Below are 24,815 nucleotides of genomic sequence, written 5' to 3' on the forward strand. Positions count from 1 at the left end.
CGCTAGTGGAGCCCTGAAACCCAGGAGATATACAGCCAGTTCCTACTGCCCAGTTCTTTGGGCCTTCCCTGCAAAACTAACAAAACAATGAAGACTGACCAGTCCCAGCCCAAAAGCAAGAAGAATCTTCAACTGCAAGCAAAACAATTCCACTCCTCGATCCCATAACATCTATGTCCCTTCTCAGCTTGAAGCAGTCAGAGTGGACATCATCCCAAATCCCACAAGACTGAGAGATGAACAAAGATAAGGGGGGAAGGCAACTGCTGACTAAAGCAGATTTACTGCTATTGTAGTTGTTGTCTTGTGTTAACATGTAATATTGATAAAACAAAAATAACATTTAAATTTTTTTAAAAAGATGAATACCTCAGGACTTAGGACTTCTAAACCTTCCAGAAAATTACATGGTTTCTCTTCTTATACTCCAAAAACTTTTCTAAAAGACCAAAAGAAACCTCTTTCCTCTTAAACTAAGATTCCACATGCCCAAACTAGTTGATACCCAACTCCTTTTTTGATGGCCATATGGAAGGCATTACAGAAACAACACTGATGTAATACTTTTAGATAAACCAAACCCACCAGACACACAGTTAAGACTATTAGATCCTTAGGGGAGCCGATGTAGCTCAAGTGTCTGCTTCCCACATATGAGGTCCTGGGTTCAATCCCTGGTACCTCCTAAAAACAAAAACAAAAACAAATAAGCAAAACAAACAAAAAGCCCAACTCAGGGGGGGAGCTGGTGTAGCCTGGTGGCTGAGCTCTGGCTTCCCACATAGAAGGTCCAGGGTTCAGCCCCCAACCCCAGTGTCTCAAAAAAAAAAAAAAATTCCTTAGTATGTCAGTCTGTCAATAAAAATTACTTTAAACATTCCAAAGGCACAAGTTTGCTAATATATGCATTTCTCCTTTAAGCAAGAATAACATGATTTTCAGTTCATGGTATCTGTTAATGAGAGGAGAGATTATATAGAGTTAGGTCCTAGAACACCTAGCTACTAACATCTAACACACCTAAAATAATGAAAAAAGCACTGACACCTGTCACTTTGGTGCCATTAGGGATAAAATAGTATATAGTAAGAATGTATTAATGATGCTAGAAAAGTAAAGCTGTTATTGTCATGCAAAGATATAATCAAATGGTGCATTTATTAAGAGCTGTTTAGATTTCATAACTGTTTAACTATAAAATCATCCTATCATTTAAATTCCTGTAGAAAAAAATAATTGTTACTATGAATAAAGCTTCCTAGCCCCTAACCCATTCTTTCCTACTAAAATAATTGCTTTTATAATTTGATTTTTAACATTTGATTTTTAAAAACAGCTTTGAGCTGTAATTCACATACTATACAATTCACTCACTTAAAATGTACAATTCAATGGCTTTTACTACATTCAGAGTTGTTCATCTATCATCACAATTTCAGAACATTTTCATTATCCTGGAAAGTTACCCTGCACCTCTCATCTGTCACCCCCCAATTCTGCCACCTTCTTTCATGGTCATACCCTAGTCACTGTCTTTAACAGTAACTACACCCCCTCCAAACTCTATTTTAATCATCCCATAAAATAATTTGATTTTTGATAACTAAAAGTGTCTTAGGAGCATAGCTATCATGTTATATAGCACAGAACTATGACCCCTCACAATGGATCTGTATATTGTTCATTCATACCAACCTGTAGGACCAGATGTTGCTTCAGGAGATGACACACTCTGAGTTGGCTTTTCATTTCTCTGGTTTGGTGTAGAAATTATAAGCCTGTCTTGTCCCCTGACACTTATTTCTGTTTTGTTACCAATTCCCTTTAAAACAAGGCAAAGTAAAAATTAGGTGATTACTAGGCTAATGGCATCATTGACTTATAAAGATGGCTTAAAATGATCATAATTTGCTTTACTTTCAAATGGTCCTTAACTGCAGTTAATTAGTTATCTTACCCAGTATCAGAACAATTTTGTTAAGTTATCAGGATATAGTCTAAAATGTTAAATGAGATCATGGGGGGGAGAAGGAAACTATTTGTCTAGTTCCAGGTGATAAATACCACTAAAAATGAACCTCATTTTCTGTCAGAAACAAAATGTTTTCTGGTTCTGAATAGTCTCTCCATTTATCCATATCACAGTAAGAGAACTCTAGACATTTTCACTTAGTAAAGCACCTCACTGATAAAAATGTCAGCACATATTATGAATATATGCAGCACATAAGGAATATCCTCAGTTACAGAAATATGCCAGTCATGGTGACCAACATGTTCACCCAATAAGGAATTTGGAGTATACAGAAGATAGGTACAATTACACATTTTAGGTACTTTAACCAGTAATATAGAAGCAATGCCATGACTTATAAATACATATTAAACCTTCATTTTAAAAAAATCAGCTTAATCTCAGATTGCCTTTAAATACTACTCTTTGGGGTGCAGGTGAGGGATGATGACCAAGTTTGACTTGTTCAACCAGAAACAAAACTGGCTACAAGAATGCCAGCATTCAAAAACAGTGCAGGGAAGTGGTTGTGGCTCAACTGATAGAGCATCCGCCTACCATATGGAGGGTCCAGGGTTTGATACCCACGGCTTCCTGACCTGTGAGGTGAGCTGGCCCACAGGCAGTGCTGCCACGCACAAGGAGTGCTGTGCCACATAGGGGTGTCCCCCGTGTAGGGGTGCCCCATGTGCAAGGAGTGCATCATGCAAGGAGAGCTACCCCATTTGAAAAAAGCACAACCCATCCAGGAATGGTGCCGCACACACAGAGAGCTGACACAGCAAGATGACACAACAAAAAAGTGACACAGTTTCCCGGTGCTGCATGACAAGAACGCAAGCAGGGAAACGGACTTTGGCCCAGTGGTTAGGGAGTCTGTCTACCACATGGGAGGTCCGCGGTTCAAGCCCCGGGCCTCCTTGACCCGTGTGGAGCTGGCCCATGCGCAGTGCTGATGCGCGCAAGGAGTGCCGTGCTACACAGGGGTGTCCCCCGCGTAGGGGAGCCCCACGCGCAAGGAGTGCACCCATAAGGAGAGCCGCCCAGCGCGAAGGAGGGAGCAGCCTGCCGAGGAATGGCGCCGCCCACACTTCCCGTGCCGCTGACAACAACAGAAGCAGACAAAGAAACAAGACGCAGCAAAAAGACACAGAAAACAGACAACCCGGGGAGGGGAGGGGAGGGGAATTAAATAAATAAAAAAAAAAAAAAAAAAAAAAAAAAGAACGCAAGCAGACACAGAAGAACACACAGGGAATGGACATAGACAGAAGATGATGGGGGGGAAGGGGAGAGAAATTAAAAAACAAACAAAAAAACTATGGAAAGCATCATTTGCTATTCAAAGCTATCGGGAGAACCAAGTAATGACTGTAACTTCAGCTTTTCCAGCTAAGTCAGTCTTACTGAAATTAGCTGAACCTATGGCAGGAAAATATCTTACTCCTGAGGCACACTGTATTTAATTAATTACTTTAATGTACATATGACCATATTAGGGGAAAAAATTACAAAATTCGTTTTGCGCTTATAAATAACAAATATATACATATCCATATGGTACCACTCAATCTAATTCACAAACCCAAAATTGTGATGGCGCTTGGGAGGGTGGTGAAAAAATAAAGGGAAAAGATATTTCTGATGTTATGAAAGTCTTACATCTAAAGTATAATGCCCTAAATGAAGGCCCAGGGCTGGCGATGGATCCATTTGTCAGCTCTTTTCAGCACACTGCCCAAACTATCATCATAGTTAACTGTTACAGAACATATACAGTTCTGGTGTTTCTCAAAAATGCAGTTAGATACCCCAACTCAACATAAGCACAAAATAGCTGGTGCAATCAAACAGGCCAGCAAGGTATGATTATCATTTGGTTAATCCAGATATCTTGACAAAATTATGATTTCATAGGAAGCACAATCTGCAACCAAAAAGAACTAATTATACAAACTAGAAGCAGGCAAAGTGCCCAATTTTTTCCACAACTTTAGGGAGCTAAGCTCAATTTTGGCTGCAAAGTCCATGATTAATCTAGTACAGATGGGGATATTGCAAAAGAAGGAGAAAAAAAAAGAAGGAAAAAACCATAGCCTTTTTGCTTATGTTTTTTTGTCCCATCCTATCCTAAACACAATGAACTGACTGTACATTTCCAATACAGTGGATACCAGCGTTATTTAAATTATGCTTTTGTGGGTTTTTTTAAATGCCAAGGTTTACTATTTAAATAACTGCCAGCCACTCCCCCCTAAAAAAAAAACAAGAAAAAAGGGAGTACCTTCGTTGAATAAACGAATTGATCGATAAATTTCCCATCTCCTGTAGCATTCTGAAGAGCAAACACTTGTTCAATCTTCACGACTGGAGACATGTTACACTTCTGTAAATCCAGGCTCCCTTTGTGCATTGTTATGGAAGCTGGTAAGGATTTCCTTGCTGCTGCCGTTTTCCATGCTATTTTAACAGGAGGTGGTTCTTCCTCTTCCACACTGGGGTGCCGCCTCTGGCTCTGTCTCCGATTTTCAGTATTTGATGGTGAGGAGGCCACCTCCCCTGCATTGGTCTGCTCTGGCTGAGTGTTCAGCACTGATCTTGGTCTTCGGGGTTTTTTAACTTCGGCTTTGGAGGCAATATTCTTTTTCGCTTGAGATAAAGCCTCCTCAGGCTGTTTATCAATGTAGATAAAAGTATATTGTTCTATTCTTTCCTCCCGGGTCATTTTCAATGCTTTCTCTGCATGGGCAATACCAATATCCCATTGAGCACGTTCCCTCTGAGGTCGGGGTTTCCGAATCTTTAAAAAAGATACGGGCATTATTGGAGACACTTGAATCTAATAGGTACCCTTAAACAAATACGTTCTTCCTGCATGATCCTGTTATCTTTTCAGGGATACGTAAATATTTTCAGTCAAATAAATGAAATGTCCTATCTCCACACCTCTGATAAATTAGCATTACTATCAGATGACATGAAGGTCTACTCCCATTTACATATTTTTCCTCTGTTGATCATTCTCCTGAGCAAGTTCTCTCAAAAGTGAGGAAACCATCTTCTTTATATATCAGATTCATTTTAAAAATTAGCAATAAGGAGGGCAAAGGAAATAAAGATTAGAATACAGAAACGATTACTTTCTGTGGCCAATAAAGCTAAACTAACATTACAAATGACACCTCAAAGCTCCCACTTCTCTCCCAGGTCTAGAGGAAGGGGTAAGTCAGGGGTGCTACAGATCGCAACCAAGGCAAGTGGCAAAGAGCCAGCATTTGAAGCTGTAATACTAGTTTGAATCATAATGCAAAGAAGTGACAGAATAAAGTGAAAGGAGAGAGTTCTGAGGCACAAATGAAAGCTGACAAGACGGAGAACAGGCATACATGAGAGAACAAATAAAGCTGAATCACGTTTCCAAGGATCCAGGGTTGAAAACAAGACTGTGAATCTGCGAGAAAGATGACAAACTTCAAGATGAACAAAGGGGGAAACGGACTTTGGCCCAGTGGTTAGGCTGTCCGTCTACCATATGGGAGGTCCGCGGTTCAAACCCCGGGCCTCCTTGACCCGTGTGGAGCTGGCCATGTGCAGTGCTGATGCGCGCAAGGAGTGCCGTGCCACGCAAGGCTGTCCCCCGCGTGGGGGAGCCCCACGCGCAAGGAGTGCGCCCGTGAGGAAGCCGCCCAGCGTGAAAAGAGCGAGCAGCCTGCCCAGGAATGGCGCCGCCCACACTTCCCGTGCCGCTGACGACAAAGAAACAAGACGCAGCAAATAGACACCAAGAACAGACAACCAGGGGAGGGGGGGGAATTAAATAAATAAATAAATCTTTAAAAAAAAAAGATGAACAAAGGTGTGTGAGATGACCAAAGCAGTTACAAATTATCCAGGGATTTAGATTTAGACGGCCAGAATTTAGCTAAAGAAACTATGAGATTGTAGAATACATTGGACATTGATGCATAAATCTATAAAATCTCTAAGTCTGATAAAATGAACTGGAATCTCCTGTGATAAAATCGAGCATTTAAAGTGTAAAAATATGACAAACCTCTGAATCACAAGAGACCCACACTAAAATTAGTTGAGTTTATAAATCTTAACCACTGTCATATAGGAGATGCTTCTTCAGATTTTTTTGAATGAATCAAGTAGAATGGTTTGTAACAACAACAAAAAGAACCTCAACCAGAGAAACTATCAAGAGTTCATGTTAAAACTCTAAAATATCCACCACACATCACATATTTTATTTCATCTTGTTCCATGCCTTGTGAGACCTTGGTTGGACCAGTTACGTAAGCTTTCTATGCCTCTGTTTATTTATCTGTAGGAACTGGAATAATAGTATCCTACCCAGAGAATATTATGAAGATTAAATTAGTTTAAATGAATTAATACATATATAATGCTTAAAACAGTGTCTGGCTCAAAGAAGATGCTTATTATATATAGCAGGACCTCATTTTACATGAATTCAACACACATGAATTCAGATAAACACAACTGGCAATCAAAGTAAAGGCTGAGAGAGAGAATTAAAAATTTTTAAATATTAAAGCCAGTTTTATTGTTTTAAATTACTTATATATTTTTTAATTGCAGTACTTAAATTTTTAAAGAGATTTTTAAAAAATCCCTGGATATTTTTACTTTTTAAATAAATCAATTTTATTGATACATATTAATAAAGCATAAATTCATCCAAAAAGTACAATCAATGGTATTCAGTATAATCACATAGTTGTGCCTTCATCACTTCAATCATTGTTAGAGTATTTTCATTATTCCAGTAATAATAATAAAAATCTGACAAAACAAAACATAGCTGCTATTCTGTTTCCTTCTCTAGTTTATTTGTATTTGTATTTTGTAAAAAGTCTTATATATGCAATATCACCCATATTCGTGTTTTACATGAGGTTTCACTAAGTTACAATTTTTAGCTTTCCTTCTAGTAATATTAATGTCCTTAGGCTTTCCCTTTCAACCATAGTCATACCCATATAATAGCTCTGCTAGTCACAAAGAGCATGATGTGCTTTCACCATTTCTATTCATTTCCAAAGATTTACAAACAACCTTTTAACCAGTTCTGCCCAGATTAACCATGAGCTTTCCATTCTCTACCCTTATGCTATTTTCTGGTGACCTAATTATTAATTCCATGAATTTACCTAATATATTTAGCTCAAAATTTTTAAGAAATTATTTCTATGATTAATTTTGTTTACTTATTTTTACTAGAGTGTTTGTCTTATTTTAAAAATGTGTGAAAGGTTATGTTTATATAAGAAATATCTATTAAATAATGGGGTTTGCTATTATGCACGAATTTCAACTTATGCCAAGGATCTTAGAATATATGTACTGGTCAAATACTGTATTTTTCAAAAACTTTACTTTCAAAAAACAATTTTGCTAGATAAGACTCAATAGGATTAAGAAAAGTTGCTGATATAGAAAAAGGGATAAAAATCCCTGGCAAATCCCTATTTCACTAGCAGTCATTATGCACCTTAATTCAATTCACAATAGTATCCAACATTGCATGAAGCAGGTTAAGTTTTTAATAGTACTATATGTTGTTTACGTGACATACAAAACTTACTGACGCACTTACAATAAATTATTAAAACTGACCTTAAAGGAATTAAAATAAATCATTCTAACAGATGTCTTGTTTCAGGTATGAAAAATTCTACTAAACTTTTAAGTCTTTAAAAACCACATTATTTTTTTGTGATAATGAATTCACAACATTGTGATTATACTAAAAGGCATTGATTATACACTTTAAATAGTCTGAATGGTATGGGAATATATCTCAATAAAACTGCTAAAAAAATATAAAAATTTTAAAAATTAAAAAAAAAAAACACAACACATTAGATCGATAATATTAACATGTCCATTACCTTTTGTTTCTCAGAGTGATTGCTGGCTTGTTTGGTTGCCTCAGCCAGTAATTCTTCATATTGCTTATGACCTTTATATTCTCGTACCCGCTTTTCATGAACCCATGCCCTCTCTGGCTGATTACTAAAAAACTGGACATGGTATTCTCGGGCACCTGTAAATAAAAAGATTCTTATTAATTATTTCAGAAATGGCATCCACATATACTTTTTCAAAAAAGCAAAAATTAGAATTTGGAAAAATTAGTATCTGCCACTATGAGCTTGCCAGCTTCCCAATTACTAGAGACTTTTCTGATAAATTGTGACAAGTGTAAGTTATAAAAATACCTTATAAAAGCTAGACAACATGAGTCAGTAAACCAATATTTTCTAAATGATTAATATTGTTACAAAATCATGCAAGGTAAAGAGGCCAATTCAAAGTGTAAGACAGACCCAATGGATTTTAATGTAACAAAGTACAAAAAGTTCACTGGTAAGATTTCAGATTCCACACTGCAACTAACCTGTAAAAAACCTACCACCTGTTGACTTTTGGTATAATAGCAAAGAAAAATATCCACAATTTTCTGAAAAGGCTATTAATATACTCTCTCCTTTTCCAACTACACATCTGTGTAAGCCCAAATAATCTTCATATACTTCAACCAAAACAATGAATCAAAACATATTGAATGTAGAAGATATAAGAATTCAGCTGTTTTCATTTAAACCATTCGTGAGATTTTCAAAATGTAAAACAGTACTATTCTTCTTACTAATTTTTTGTTTGCAAAAGTTAATTAGGTAATCAATGTTAACACATAATGGCTACTTTAAATGATTGGGAAATATTTTAATTTTCTCAGCTTTATATCTAAGTTAAAATAAATAGTAATAGATATAACCCACAAAACAAAAGCTTTTTGGAGTCCTCAAATTTTAAAAGTAGAAGAGGCCCTGAGTTCCTCAAATGAGTAAAATAATTTGAGAACTGCTGTTCTTGAGCAGTGTTACTCTAAAAATGTGGTCTGCAGAACAAGATGGTCTGTAATCAAGTAAATACAGAGAGGAAGCCTTCAGAAACTATGACAGCAATGTGACCCCGCTGTGACATCCAGGTGCATGATCTAGTACCTTGTATTATGTATCTTGAGGGAAGGGGAACTTTCACTTTTCTAATAATTAAATTTTATTGTACTTTACAGAAGTACAGAAGTACTTTAGTCCGTGGTGAACTGGAAATCTAAGAAAAATAAACAAAAATTTGTCCTCTACCACAGATAGTTTGAAAAGCATTGCTCTAGAACAAGAAATATAAATTCAGGAGAGAAATGTAGGAACTGTTCTTCTCAGGGAATCCAGAATAACTGAGGTAGAGGGAGAAAGGTAACACATAGAATCTGACTAAAAAGTGTGGGAACAGACTTAAATTGAACCAACTCTTATGAAATCTATTATATCTTGGATTTAACAATTTTTAATTTTACTAGACATTAATGGGAGATTTGGGGAACTATTTTGAAATCAGATTTCAATTTTATATGTAAAACAGTCTATTAGAAGAGACAAAAACAAATACATCACACACAACCTGGCTTTCAATATAGAAATGTTGAGGAAATCTTTTATATAAGAAAAATAATGCAAAGGTAAAACCATCTAGTTTTAAATGTTTAAAAAAATTTTGCTAGGCTTAAAAGTAACAATAGTTAACAGGTGACACCATTTAAAACCCTCAACAGGGGAGGTGGACTTGGCCCAGTGGTTAGGGTGTCCATCTACCACATGGGAGGTCCACGGTTCAAACCCCGGGCCTCCTTGACCCTTGTGCAGCTCGCCCACGTGCAGTGCTGATGCGCACAAGGAGTGCCGTGCCACGCAGGGATGTCCCCCGCGTAGGGGAGCCCTACACGCAAGGAGTGCACCCGTAAGGAGAGCCGCCCAGAGCAAAAAAAAGTGCAGCCTGCCCAGGAATGGCGCCGCACACAGGGAGAGATGAAGCAGCAAGATGATGCAACAAAAAGAAACACAGATTCCCAGTGCCGTTGACAAGAGTACAAGCGAATGGACACAGAGAGCAGACAACTGGCGGCGGGCAGGTCAGGGAAGGGGAGAGAAAAAAAAAGTTTCATTAAAAACAAACAAACAGAACATGGGAAAAGATTTTGGTGAGGAAAGTAACTTATGCTTTATGGCCTGGTAACTGTAAGCTTCTACCTCAAATAAACACTTTATATAAACCAAAAAAAAAACAAACAAACAAACAAACAAACTGTATTGGGGGCGCTCTGCCTGGAGAAGCCCGCACCAAATCTTAGTGTGTATTTCCATCTTTCTCAGCAAGCTCCGTTCATTCTCCCCTTTACCAAATAAAATATTTTTACTGGCCTAACTAAAAAACAAAACAAAACAAAAAAAATGTGTACTGGAGGAAGCGGCTGTGTTTCAATCAGTTGGGCTCCCGACTACCATATGGAAGGCCCTGGAGTTGTGTCCTGGGGCCTCCTTGTGAAGGCAAGCTGGCCCACGCTGCAGAGAGCTGACAGCCCACACACCACGGAGAGCTGACGCAGCAAGATGACGCAACAAAAGGGAGACAAGCAGACACAGAAAAAACGTGCAGCGAATGCACACAGAGAACAGACAGCCAAAAAAAACAAGCCACAAGGGGGGGGGGCATAAATAAATCTTTTTTAAAAAAATCTTTATTAGGGAGCAGATGTAGCTCAGTGGTTGAGCACCTGCTTTCCATGCACAAGGTCCTGGGTTCAATCCCTGGTACCTCCTAAAAAACAAATAGAAAAACTGTATTGCATACCGAGACAATGGAATATTATTTAGCAATAAAAAGGTATGATATACTGATACATGCTACAACATGAACCTTTGGGTGAACCTCAAAAACATTATGGTAAGTGAAAGCCAAAAACATAAGGTCACATATTGTATGGACCCATTTATAAGAAATGTCCAGAACAGGCAAATCCATAGAAGCAGAAAGTAGATAAGAGGTTGCCTAGGGTTGGAATATGTGGAATGGGGAGTAATTGTTAATGGATACAGAATTTCTCTTTTGGGGTGATGAAAATTTTCTAAAATTAGTTCAGGACTCCAGGGCCAAAGTAGAAGGAGATTGCCTAAGGGTTACCAGACCAGATTAGGTTAATTAATAAGACTAAATTTACATACCTCCTTTGACACACAATGAGGCATAAATTGTGCTTTCATTTGTATCCCATAAAAAAGATGAAATGAGCAACTCTTCATAAAGTAATTCAATGTGAAACTTTGTATCATCACAAAAGGATGCTTTTCTAAGGGGAGAGAACTGAAATGCCACAGCACTCACATGATATAATTTCTAGAGAGTTCTGGAGGTCCAGATATGGACATGAATTATTTTATCTAAGAAGGCTTGGCCCTTTTGGGAAATCCTTGTCCCTTTATATTCTCCCACTCACAAATCTACAGATTATTAGAGCTAGACCTTACTTCAGAGAATACTAGTCCAACGCCCATATTATACATATGAAGAGACAAGGACTGCCAATCTCTGTAAATTATAACTGAGTGAATTCAACTATTTTCCCTTTAATACAAAGCTATGGAATAAGATTTGAGGCTCTATTTAATTACAAAGGCAATAAGAATTGCTACTTCATAGTGTTGCTGTCATGAGGATTACATAAGAAAATATATAAGAATTGCTTAATACCATACCTTGAACAAAAGTAAACATTCAACAATGTTGGCTTTTTTTACTTCTACCCCAAGTGATGCTTTCAGCTACCCAAAAAAAAATGGATATCAGCAGGATATAATGACAAGATGAAACACTCTTAAGCTACATAGCTTTCTATACCAGGTAGATTCCTGGATGCAACACAAGAGACAGCTGATCCTGTCACAAATCTGAACATTTTTTCTCCTCAGAACAGTGAACAAGGGCCAAGTCGGAAAGCTTAAGGTGAGAGAAAAAGAAACAAGTACAAAGATGCCATGGACAATAAGGAAGGATAATTTCCACTCAACACACCCACAAGAGTGAGTTCCCAAGCAACTGTCCAGAAACAAGTTCCAAGCTCAGATCTTCCTTTGGCTACTAAGCAAGTCCATTTCAAATGTTAGAATCTCATGAATCCAATCCATGTCATGTTTTGGTCAAACTTAGGAAAAGGAGTGGAGATAGAGTTAGAATACATCTTTTCTTAATAATTTTTATTAACATTCCTAAGGAAAGCTACAAAGCTAGATTCTAGCTATACTTGTATGTCATATCAAATTAATAAGGATGCCCCCAGCAAATTTGCAAACTCAAAAATGTAGTGGAGGAGAAAAAAGCAATTTGCAGAATTCCTAAGGAAGAAAAGCACTTGTCTGGGTAAAAAGTCACTATTCATAGGAGTCAATGATGAAATAAAAATGTTCAAAGAACGCTTAGGCCAAATGTATATTAAGGTCATTAACACATCTTATTATTTAATCATCTAAGTTCTTAAAAAAAAAAGTGTGAAAAAATTATAAAAACAAATGACAAATCAGGGTGTTATCAATCAGTTGTAGAGGTTCTCTGCCAGTTAAGATGACTACAATAATTTCATTGGTTTTTGACAACTGATATAGACATATATATTTTTGTGTCAGAGTATATATTATGTGTGTATTCTTATATTCACATGTAACATTTAAATTCACTTTTCTTTATTTCCAACCTTTTACTTAATATTGACTTACTGCCTTTTCTTACCTCTTGTGTTAATTTTGGTATGAACCTCGAGCTGGGGATCACTTGAAACCATACAAGGCCACCACGGATAAGTTCCCACCTTAGACCAAACAAGATCGCCAACCTGGAACTTAACCCCGGTGGACAATTCTGTTGTTGGAACAGAAGATAGTATCGGCTGAACCTACAGGAAAAGGTCATACAGTTTCATAAACAAAGACATTTTTAAAAACAGAAACCAAGTACAAATACAGTAACCATGGTAACAATGTAGAATTTATCTTCAATTATAATTTTCTTTGATACCTGCTATCCATATCTAGCAAAAGGGAACAGAGGAGGGAAAAACTTAATAACCCCCTCCCAAATAGAAAAAATAGGATAATTTCTGTTGCCCAACTGTTAATAAGGAATCACACAACCACTGAAAAGTGGTCATAGTTTTGAAAAGGAAAATAATTCACTGAAACTATCTAGCTTTTAAACCAGCTCCAAAATTTTTTTTCAGTATAACTTCTGAAATAAAGAACTAGGGAACTGTGATTACACAGTGTATTGCCACTTAATCACTTTCACCTTCTTAGACCATATTTGATTAGACAGTATGCAATAAAGCAACTCACTGGGGTTTCCTCTTTTGGTACTGGATCTTCTCTTGGTTTTTCTGAAACAATGTCAACTCTCTCATTTGGTCTCTAGGTGAAAAGGTGTAAGTAAATAGAATAAAATGACAGTAAACCAAGAATAACAACATACACAAAAAGAACCAAGAAAGCTTAACAGCAAACAGAATTAAAGGCATTTATTAACTGAACAATGTAAGGAGTGAAAATAAACTTACAAGGATAAGTTTTAACATTCATTTTCCATTCCATGCCACAGCTTTCCCTCCCATTTCTTATTCTATTACTTTTAAAACCTAATTTCTGTTTTGTTTGTTTTTTAACCTATCAGAGTATAGACATATGGACACCCTGAGACTCCTAGAGGGATGTGACTTGGAACTTTTTTGGAAAGCAATTTAGGCAATCTGTATGAAGTCTTACATTTTCATACTCTTTGACATAGCAAATACACTTCTAAGAATATATGTTGAGAAAGCACTGACATGTATAAAAATATGTATCAAGTTATACATCTCACATGCTCATAAGAGCAAAATATTAGAAACCATCTAGCCAACCAAAAATGCAGAACTAGTTAAATAAGTTATGGCATAACTAAATTGTGAAATAATATTAAAATTTAAATGGTATGGGAAAAGAACATAATGTTTTTTGAAAACAGCAATTTGCAAAGCAGTTTGTATACTTGATACAATCTTTGAAAAAAGAGTATCTTAAACATACCAGAAAAAAAAGACCAGGTGATATAAAAGATTATCACCAGGTAATAGAGTGATTTTTATTTTCTTGGTACTTTTCTATGTTTGTCAAATCATTGACAATAAACATTACATTACTTTACTAAGAATAAAACCTATAAATATATGATTAGAATACTAATTTCTACAACCTTCTGGGAAGGCAATTTGGAAGTATCTAACAAAATTCAAAATATGTTCACTCTTCAATCTAGCAGTTACATTTCAGGAACGTATCCTACAGAAATACAGAAAATGGAAATAAATTTAAGCAGAAGAGTGTTAAGCACAGCAATATTTGATGTCAATAATCTACATGTCTATCAACATCACCCACCTTTTAATTTAAAAACAGTCTATATGTGTTTTGAAATATTTGGGACAAAATCTATCAAGCTGATAAAGTGGTTATCTCTGGGGAACAAGATTAGGGAAAAGATGAGGGGAGATCTTCTACATTTTATATTACCTGTATGTTTCTGTGAAAAGCAAATTAGTTTTGTAATTTAAAAGATTTTTTCTTTTAAATTAAATTTAAATTAAATTTCTAACTTGTCAGAGAACAGATTTTAAATTAGGTGACTTAAAAAAGGAAAGACTATTCATTAAATTAGGTCTGAATTCCACTAAAATTCTACTAAAAGAACAGGGCTAATTCTAGAAGCTACTTAAAATTCTCAATTAATTCAAGACATTTAAGGCACTGTTGCAAAAAAAAGTTTTACTAAATTAAAGAAAGTCTTAAAATGTTTTTAACTGTTTGAAAAATGGTATTTTATGTAAGTAAGATTAATATTCCAAACCCCGAGTATCAATCATCCACTCAACAGGCATGCCTCCAACTTTCCAAGCCCAGTTCTAAAAGCTAGATATACAGTGGTGGAACGAATAGATGTCATCCCTGACGTCATGGAGCTTACAGTTGAGTAGGAAAGATGGACATTAAACAAATTAAAAAAACAAATAAAAATAAACATATACTACAAAGGAAGTGCTATGAAGAGAAATGTGTGTGCCTTATAGATAGGAAGGTCAGGAAAGCATTTTCTGAGAAAGTGAATTATGATGAGAATCAAAGTAAGAGGAGTTAACCTGATAACCTGGTTGAAAAAAACAAAAAAACAAAAAAACAAAAAAACAAAAAACAAGTAAAAGAAAATACATGCCAGGAAGAGGAAGTGGCATGTGTGAGACCTGAGGTGAAAAAGAGGTAGAAACTGCTTCCAAGGAGGAGAAAGTCTACAAAATGAGAGAGGTAGATAATCTAGAGGTAGGCTACATTGTGAGGGCCTTGTAAAACATGTCAAACACTTTGGATTTTATTTCAAAAGCAATGAAAAGCCACTGAAGAGGTTTAGGCAGAGGAATAGCATGTATCAATTTATGTCTTAAAGAGATCATGCTGGATGTTATGAGGGGAATATTTTGGAAGGGAGCAAGCACAGAAGCAGAGTTTAATTTAGGAGATTACTATAATACTCCAGGTGAAAGCAGTGGCAACTTGTTGAGAGGCATACAACTGATTGTCAGATGCTTTTGTAGAGGTATAATGAACATCTAATTTAGTAGGACACACTAAGCAACTTAAGGAAAGAAAAATCTACTTTCAAACGAAAATTCCTTCCCTTATCAATAGTGTAATAAGAAAATAGTTTATAAATGCTGTCCAGATTTGGATAGCCCTATTTGTTTTTTTCTTTTTTTTTAAAAAGATTTATTTATTTATTTAATTCCCCCCCTCCCCTGGTTGTCTGTTCTTGGTGTCTATTTGCTGCGTCTTGTTTCTTTGTCCGCTTCTGTTGTCGTCAGCGGCACGGGAAGTGTGGGCGGCGCCATTCCTGGGCAGGCTGCTCTTTCTTTTTTTTTTTTTTTTTTTTTTAAAGATTTATTATTTATTTATTTAATTCCCCCCCTCCCCTGGTTGTCTGTTCTTGGTGTCTATTTGCTGCGTCTTGTTTCTACAGGCTGCTCTTTCTTTTCACGCTGGGAGGCTTTCCTCACGGGCGCACTCCTTGCGCGTGGGGCTCCCCCACGCGGGGGACACCCTTGCGTGGCACGGCACTCCTTGCGCGCATCAGCCTGCGCATGGCCAGCTCCACACGGGTCAAGGAGGCCCGGGGTTTGAACCGCGGACCTCCCATATGGTAGACGGACGCCCTAACCACTGGGCCAAGGTCCGTTTCCCAGGCCTATTTGGTAACCTCACTGTAGTCTAGAGATGGAGCTTAAGGCAAGCCTTCATCTAAGCTTCTCATTCTACCATGCTACAACAGGAAGACAGGGTCACCTGTGGAAGCACAGATGCAGCTAGGAAAGCGAGTCATCCTCCACCACACAGTTAATCTTCATGTAGGGGTTTTTATTAGGGCAGACTAATTTTTACCATACAAGAGAACCCAACTACTGTAAGAACTAATCAGAAGCCCATTTACATTTTTCTCTTTCTGAATTAAAGACAGGGTTTTCCTTTTAAAAATGTTGTATTATTCTCTCAAATGTCTTATCTATTTTACTTTTCAATTTGTTCCAGAATTTTGGTGTTTCTTTCAGGCAAGTTTGAAGCACTATAAAAATCACTGTCATAGGATTGAAATTTTTTCACACAATTTAAAAGGGAGAGAAAGAAGCCCAAGAATACTTATTCTATGCTTTCAAGACTACATAAATAAGGAAAAAGAAGTCAAATAAGGATGTTGCAGTGATAGAGGGGGAACATATTTTGTAAAATGTGCTGGTGCATAAGCAAAATAGATATACCTAGTATGCATTTAGAGCTCTATGACTTCACCTCAAAAGGAAGGTAAGAGGATAAACCAAAAAAAAGCATAATATCACAAACACCAATTAAGAAGGGGAGAAGTTTTTAAGAAGATACAATCAATATAAGTCAAGTATTTAGAATCAAGAAAAATAAGGAGCCAGAAAATACCAACAGAAAAAACAGTCCTGGGTATAAACTCATTTTCCTTCAAGTTGTTTAAAGGATAGAGGCATATTTAAAATAGATGAAAATCAAGCAGGGATGGAAGACATCTTTTTTGGTACCAATACTGTTGCTTTATTAGGAAGAGGAAGCATCAGACAAAAAAAATGACAGTAAATTAGCTCTCCTTATTGTTCAATTTATCTTAATTTTAAACTTATGGTTTTATGGGTATATACCACTTTTAAAAATATTTTTATTGATTCCACCTGGAAAGACCTATTTTCCAGGAAGGAATCACAGTAAATTACTTAAATAGGGAAAAAAAAAAGTATGAGAGCAGCTAAAATAAATTACATTATCCTAACCTTTTAAAAAATATTTGTTCTGGCACTTTTATTAAAACCCAAGATTGAGAGGTTAGGAATTCTCTTGTTTGTTTATTTTGTTTATTATTATTATTGAAATAATGAAAATGCTCTAATAATGACTGAAGTGATAACTGTACAACTATGGGATTACAGCAAATACAATTGATCGTACAGTTTGGATAAGTTGTATGCTTTATTAATATGTATAAATAAAATTGATTTGTTTAAAAAACAAAAACAAGAGGTTCATTAAGAGTTAACAATATGCATTAAATCTGGCAGAATCTAAAACCCATAAAAATATTACCTAAAAAATTTACAGGGAAACGGACTTTGGCCCAGTGGTTAGGGCGTCCGTCTACCACATGGGAGGTCCGCGGTTCAAGCCCCGGGCCTCCTTGACCCGTGTGGAGCTGGCCCATGCGCAGTGCTGATGCGCGCAAAGAGTGCAGTGCCACACAGGGGTGTCCCCCGCGTAGGGGAGCCCCACGCGCAAGGAGTGCACCCATAAGGAGAGCCGCCCAGCGCGAAGGAGGGAGCAGCCTGCGGAGGAATGAGGCCGCCCACACTTCCCGTGCCGCTGACGACAACAGAAGCGGACAAAGAAACAAGACACAGCAAAAAGACACAGAAAACAGACAACCGGGGGAGGGGAGGGGAATTAAATAAATAAAAATAAATCTTTAAAAAAAAAAAAAAATTTACAAAAACATTAAGGAAAGCATATTCCCTAAAAAAACAAAAAACTTATATAAACACTAAGGGGGAAAGAAAATTTTAAAAGCAATAAATTGTACATACATTACTCTTTTACTTTCTGAATAATTATTATGGTCATATTCTTAAAACCTAAAAAAAATCTGTACAAGAACATGTTGCATGTGATCAGTTTCTAAGAATTTTAAAGCCTAATACTCTGAGGCTAGAAAACTAAATCTAACGTGAAATTTAGTGTTAATGAGACTGACCAGCCACTTGGCTTTTGTAAGTGGAAATGGCAAGCTAAGAGTTAATAAAACTAGCCTGCGCTGATTAGCGCAGGTGAAGACCACTCTTTGCATAGGGCCTATACTGGCTGAGGCATTACACCTGCCAAGGAGGAAGAAATGCAGAAACATTTGCACATGTTTCTAATTTAGTGGGAGGAAAAACAGCTAAAGCAGCTTCACAAATATACAATCTCAGTAGTGATTTCAGGTCTCCTGCTGCCTAGATGTTTGGACACACTTTCACTGTTGAGAAGATATACTTCCCTTGTTCCAAGTAACAGTCACTCTTAAAAGCCAAACAGCTCAGAGTTGGGAGGAAACACTATAGCTCAAATAATAAGAAAAAAGAAATCTAAAAAATAGCCAGTGAACTCATAAAGTGCATTATTTTAGATGTGATTTTGTTTGCTCAAAGAAGAACCTAGGACAATTGTTTCAAAATGTTTTCCCAGACACAAAGTTTTCACTATGCTTCCCTGAGCCATCTGAGAGGGGGCTGTCTTTGGAGTCAGCAGACTTATTTGGGCTTCTTTGCGTTTGACACACTCTGCAATGCTAAATACCAAAGGCTTGGGCCCCTCCGTGGCAACTAGGAGGCACAAGGGTATCCAACAGTAAAACACTAAAACAAAACTGTTGTGAAGGAAACAGTACAGATATTGTTCGTCAAGGAAATCCAATTAAAAATAAGCTTTATTACAATGTATCAATAAAACTGATTTAAAAAAAGATAGTTAAAATAAGCAGTAAACAAATTTAATAATTAATTTTAATAATGAAAATAATTATAGTTTATGTCTGGGAAATACCTGCAATTCACATCATGTATTAGAATACTAAAAACTTATATTTACCTAGAATTGTTTTAATATTTTTAAGCAAATTCATATTGAAACTGCAAGGATATTAAAAAATTCAGCAGTATGCATGTGAAGAATGACCTTTACAAAAACTCCACCTGAAGTTTTAAATATATATGAATACTAGCTCTGATTTTAATGAAAGAGTTACTCCACTGATATAGGCTATTTTGCAGAAAACATATTAGCACTGAGTGTTAAATCTAAGCTATACTAGCAAATGAATTTGTCTAAAGTAGTGAAAAACCAATTTAAATAACCATCTTCTCCTCTGCCTTTCTTCTTCATCTTCAAAAACCTATATATTATAGGTAAACAAAAAAATAACTGAGGCTATATGGACAAAAAAACCTAAGAAAAGATTCTTAATGTGACATGTTTATAAAAACATTTCTTCACTCAAATGATGTCCATTCATTTAACAGATATTTACTCAGCACCTATTATTATATTCCAAGCACCTTCCTCTGGATTATAAGAAAGACATTATCAGAAATATTTATATTTCAAAAGGTAAGAACTGAAAAGATCTCCACTAAACATAAAAAAGTGCAACACTTTTCAAAAAACATGTTTCAACTTACATTTTGTTCCTCTGGTTCTAATTTGGGGATTTTGTGTGACTTGCGCTCTTCAGATCTAGATGAGTCATGCTTATTACTTTTTTTCCTCTTTTCTTTTCTGCTTTCATGCTTTGACTTTGTGTGCTCAATTGCCTGTACTTCATTTAAAAGGTCTCCACAAAGGGAAGACTCGAACAATTCCCTGCCATTCTGGATAGTTTTGGTTATTTTTAGTTTAATTTCAGGTGAGCCAGTCTTCTTTGGAATCACAGTTTGTGGTACCGAAGGAGGAGGTGGTGGCTGTGGAGGGGAAGGTTTTTCCAGAATTTCATGTGGTCTTGTGTTCGGAATTTCTGAATGATAATAGTCAGTGGGACTAAAGTTTCTAACTGCACCAAAGCCATTAGCTGACCCATTGGGATACTGATTATATGACTGGTATTTGGTTTGAGTTTCATACATGCCGATTGATGGTGGATATCCATTTGTGAGTGGAGGAAGATCTTCTGTTGTAGGTGGGTACTGAAAGCCTTGTTGCAAGGTAGCTTCATACGGTGTCTGGCCACCATCTTCAACAATGTCACTGTTGTTATCAAAGGCATCCTCCTGACGGATGTTGGCGGAGTCAATGAGTTGAGGTGGTTGCTGAATTGTGTTTCCCATGATCCCTTGCATGAAAGAGAAAGAGAAATCCATTGTTCTGCTCCAGCATCCTTAACTTTCCCTTTCTCTCATCGGGCCTAAAATTTTTAAAAGAAGGAATTAAAGGGTGTTAATATTCTCCTAGGCCAGAGGTTAATCAATTGAAAAAAGACAACTAAAATGTTCTGAACCCAGTTTTCATATCCTTGTGCACAGACACCAAATATTTCTAAAACAGGTAGTCAACATAATTCTGACACAGATACTTCCTATCTTGAGTGTGTGTATCTATCTGTTTGAAAACTCTCACAACTTTGACAACAAAATTTTATCCTCTTTGAAAAAAGGCAAAATAGTTTTGACATTCCTTTCTGTTTCCCAAATTAGAGATTTTAAGTCTCAGGTAAAACTGGTACTTATAAAATAAGCCCTGTTGTGACAAATATAAATTAGGTTCTGGATGAGCTTCCTTTAAATCATTCACTTTTTGTCCAGTGAATCTTTTTAAATTGCAAAAAATTTATCTTATCACAAATATTTTCAATACAAAAGTAAGAACACTTCTTTCACTCTCCCCTCCAGCATTCCAACTCTTCTGTGCCACAGACAAACACTCTGATGGATATTTTCTAAATCTTTCTTTATGTACATATTTTTTAAAAGTAGGGTTTATTTTGACTTGTTATTTAACTTAATATATCCTAGATACCTTTCTACATCAGCATATATACATATGCTTCATACCTCTCACTCTTTCAGTGGTTACCTAGTAAATAACTGTGATAAGTATCAACCGTAATATATTTAACCATCTGTATACTGATATTTAGTTACTCACAATAGTTTGATATTATAAACAAATCTACAGTAGACATGCTTGAAACTACATCTTTATGCATATATGTACTTTTATAGGACAAATTTGAAATTTCTGATAGATACTGCAAAACTGCTCTAATGGGCTATACTATATCAATTTACACTCATACTAACAGTGTATAAGGATGCCTGATTCTCCACACTCTTGCCAGTATCTAGTTGTTTTTAACCAGTGATACATATATAGCAGAACCATCTGGGATGCTTTTACATGTCAGAGTCTATCTCCGGAAGATTCCAATTCAGTAAATCTGGGCTGAAGCCTGGAGTATGAGTATTTTAAGACCACGTCCCAGATGATCCTGATGCACGCTCTTGTTGGGAGTCACTGCATTATACTCTTACAATGACCTTACCTCTGCTAGAAAATGTTTAATAATGCCCATGAAAAATTATAATGTTATAAATAATAATTATATAATATAAAATAATACAGAATATAGAAATGCTACAAGACTGCCCTACCTTCTCATAAGGTTTGACAAGTCCACAAATGAAAACAGAGGATTAATGGACAGTCTAGATATTATTTTGACAAGTCCATAAACATTTCTACCAGAAAGGCAGGGAAGACATACAGGTTTTCATTACTATATCAACTCTGATTATAACTGGTTGTGCTGCCTGGAATACTGTGAAGATGGATTCAGATGCTATGGTCCAGTTCAACTCTACAGCCCAGTATACCTAGTTAGGATTTACAATAGTGATAAAGCAAGTAACCCAAAACAGCAAAGAGAAGGGGAAAACAAAAGCTGGCAATAGACTTTTCATGGTACATCCAAATAAACAACTGCTGTTGATTCTGCTGTTAGTAAATACAAAGAATTTTAGAACTGCAAACAAATGAGTAAGAGAGGACGTAAGAAACTGCACGTACTGCTCTGCAGTGGAATGAGAGGGGGAGATGACAGCATGCTTACTGTCTAGTGTCTACTCTGGGCCAGGAACTTTACAAGTTCTCTCATTTAATCCTTATAACGACCCTCCGAGACAGGTATTCTAATTCCTGATTCATAAGCAGAAGAAACTGAGCTTCACAGTGGTTATGTGGCCTGCCTAAACCTCAAAGCAAAGAAGAGGCAGAACTAGAATGTGAATCCAAGCATGTCTGGCTCTAAAGCCCCTGATTTGTACCACCATACCACTTCCACTTCCTTCAGCTTCTCTAGTTCCAAGAGAAGAATTTTGTTTCTCTTGTCATGTACTTTATTCCTTGGTCTCAGCTAAAATAACAACCAACTATTCTATAGTAACCACCACTAACACTTAAATGGTACTCATATTCACCAGGCACCATTTTCAGTACTTTGCATAGAGAAGCACATTTAATCCTCCCAATGACCTTCAGTTAGACATTAATATTATTCCCATTTACAGTCAGGTTATAGAGGCACAGAAAGGTTAAGTAAGTGACCCAAGTGCATTTGGCTAGTAATTCATTGACAAAGGTAGGATTCAACCTAGGCAATCTGGTTCCAGAGTCTGCTCCTACCTAGCATACCATACTGCTAATGCTGATAAATGTTATAGGAATCACTTCCCTAAACAAATCTTAAGAATTGAAACATCACCTAATTTGACCCTTGACAAAAATGTATAGCTCACAGTGACAGGCATAAGATGGCAATGTTTTAAAGTTCTCAAGATGGAGCAACTATACAGGTGAAATTCAAAAGTTCTCATTCAGAATTCCAACTTGAAAGCAAGTTAAACACTGACATCTAACAAGAAACAACCTATATTTTTGGTTTTCTTAACTGTCATTTATAAGATCAGCTTCCAGATTAGTCTCCCAAATTATAGTCTGTAGGGTTTTTCAGGCATATATATTCAGAGCCTGAGGTTTCTGATGCTTGTGATTTAGTTCCAAACACAAACCTTCAAGAAGTTTGATGTTTTTCCCTTTTCCTCTCTTCTTCAGCCCCAGAGTGAAATATTTCTTTTTAGTTTGAACTAAGGAAGGAAATAACACTACCATTGTACAATTATGTAAGAGTTCCCAATCCAAAGTATTTTCATATACATTCTTATTTCATTCTCAACAAGCCTGTAAGCCTGACAGGGCAGGTGGTAGCTTACTTCACTTTTCCCAAGACCACAAAACTAATTAGTGCCTAACCCTGAAAAAGAATCAATCTTCTGACTTCTAAGCCTGTGCTTTTTCCTACAATATCCTACTGCCTGAGAATATCCAATTACTTAATGACAACTGTTTGATAACCTTAAGAGTAATATTTCAAAACCTAATTTCCCTGACTCTCCTTCCCTTTCAGACTACCCCAGAATCACTTTAACAAATGTTCTACACCGATGGAAGGTATGGTGGGTCAGTATATGAGAATCCTGTATTTCATATTTTATGCATAATTGTTCTGTAAACCCACAATTTGAAAGAAGGGGAGAGGAGGGGAGGGGAGGGGAGGGGAAGGAAGGGAGGGAGGAAGGAAGGAAGGAAGAAAGAAAAAGACAGACAGACCCAGGTCAGGCCCTTAGCACCTAATCCTGAACTGTAACAACTGATTTTCTAGCTATTTCTTATCTCTAACGTCTTCCTGCAAGGCAGTTGAAAGGATGCTTCCTAAAACTGAATTTCAATAAATCTATTCCCCTAAGCAACTCTAATGATCTGTATTACCAAATCGCCTGCAAGCTTTTCAAGGGTTTCCATGATCTGACCTTTTCTTACCAACAGAAATTGCAAGTGGCATGAATGAACTCTTCCGAGCATCTACTAGGTCAAATATCTATAAACGGTGGCCTCGCTTATATATTACACTTTGTTTAATCCTATTAATGAACTATTTATTGCCAGAGATGAGAAAGAATGAAGCTCAAAAAGATCAAATGATTGTCCTTAGTCACAAAGCCAATAAAAGTTGAAAATGGTAACACGCAGACCTTCAAACTCCAGTACAGTGCTCTTTACATGACAGGTGACTTCATAATTTGCCAAACTTCCCACTTTTTCCTAATGTTCTATACTCACAATCCAAATGTTTGATGGCTCCCCTCATATCTCACAAGCATCTTGAAATACTTAATAATGAATTCTTCATTTTTGTTCTATTTAAATGTATACTTCACTCAGTCTTCCCCATTTGGGAAGAACAAACAAACAAAAGGGAACCTCCGTCTATTCAGTTGCCAGAAACATTTCCCTCACCCTCATGCCTCTCAAATCCATCAATAAACTGCCTGAGATCTATCACCAAAGTATGTATCTCAAATTTGCCGATTTCATTCCATCTCTTCTGCTCCTCACACTAGTGCAATCCAAGATGACGAAGTCTCACCTAGTCTATTGTAGAGCGACCTCCCAGTCTCTATGCTTCAAATGCCTCCTTGTAACCTATTTCCCTATGTAACAGCCACCTTTTTAAAACAATCCAATCATGTGACTATTCCCACACAACCCCTCAGCAATAGCAAAGAAAATGAACAAAGTACCCTAAAAATGCTATAGTCAACAACATAGCTGACTCTCACAAATGTCATGTTGAGTGAAAGATGCCAGATACAATGATTTCATTTGTATAACATCAGTGTGATTCCATTTATATAAGATTCAAAACATAG

General features: G+C 36.6%; 1 protein-coding gene across 10 annotated transcripts in view; it reads right to left on the reverse strand.

Moving 5' to 3' along the window:
* The window catches only part of NSD3 (nuclear receptor binding SET domain protein 3), a 109,739-nt gene that overhangs the window by 53,513 nt on the left and 31,411 nt on the right, over positions 1-24,815 (reverse strand). For all 10 annotated transcript variants that reach the window (XM_058290020.2, XM_058290017.2, XM_058290021.2 and 7 more), the window contains 6 exons: positions 19,737-20,455; positions 13,270-13,341; positions 12,668-12,830; positions 7,936-8,090; positions 4,299-4,814; positions 1,696-1,822 (listed from right to left, as the gene is read on the reverse strand). In XM_058290020.2, coding sequence (XP_058146003.1) covers positions 1,696-1,822; positions 4,299-4,814; positions 7,936-8,090; positions 12,668-12,830; positions 13,270-13,341; positions 19,737-20,411 — 1,708 coding nt within the window. In that variant the 5' untranslated portion in view covers positions 20,412-20,455. The remainder of the gene's footprint in view (positions 1-1,695; positions 1,823-4,298; positions 4,815-7,935; positions 8,091-12,667; positions 12,831-13,269; positions 13,342-19,736; positions 20,456-24,815) is intronic.

The sequence above is a fragment of the Dasypus novemcinctus genome, chromosome 29 (assembly GCF_030445035.2).
Source record: "Dasypus novemcinctus isolate mDasNov1 chromosome 29, mDasNov1.1.hap2, whole genome shotgun sequence".
Lineage (NCBI taxonomy): Eukaryota > Metazoa > Chordata > Mammalia > Cingulata > Dasypodidae > Dasypus > Dasypus novemcinctus.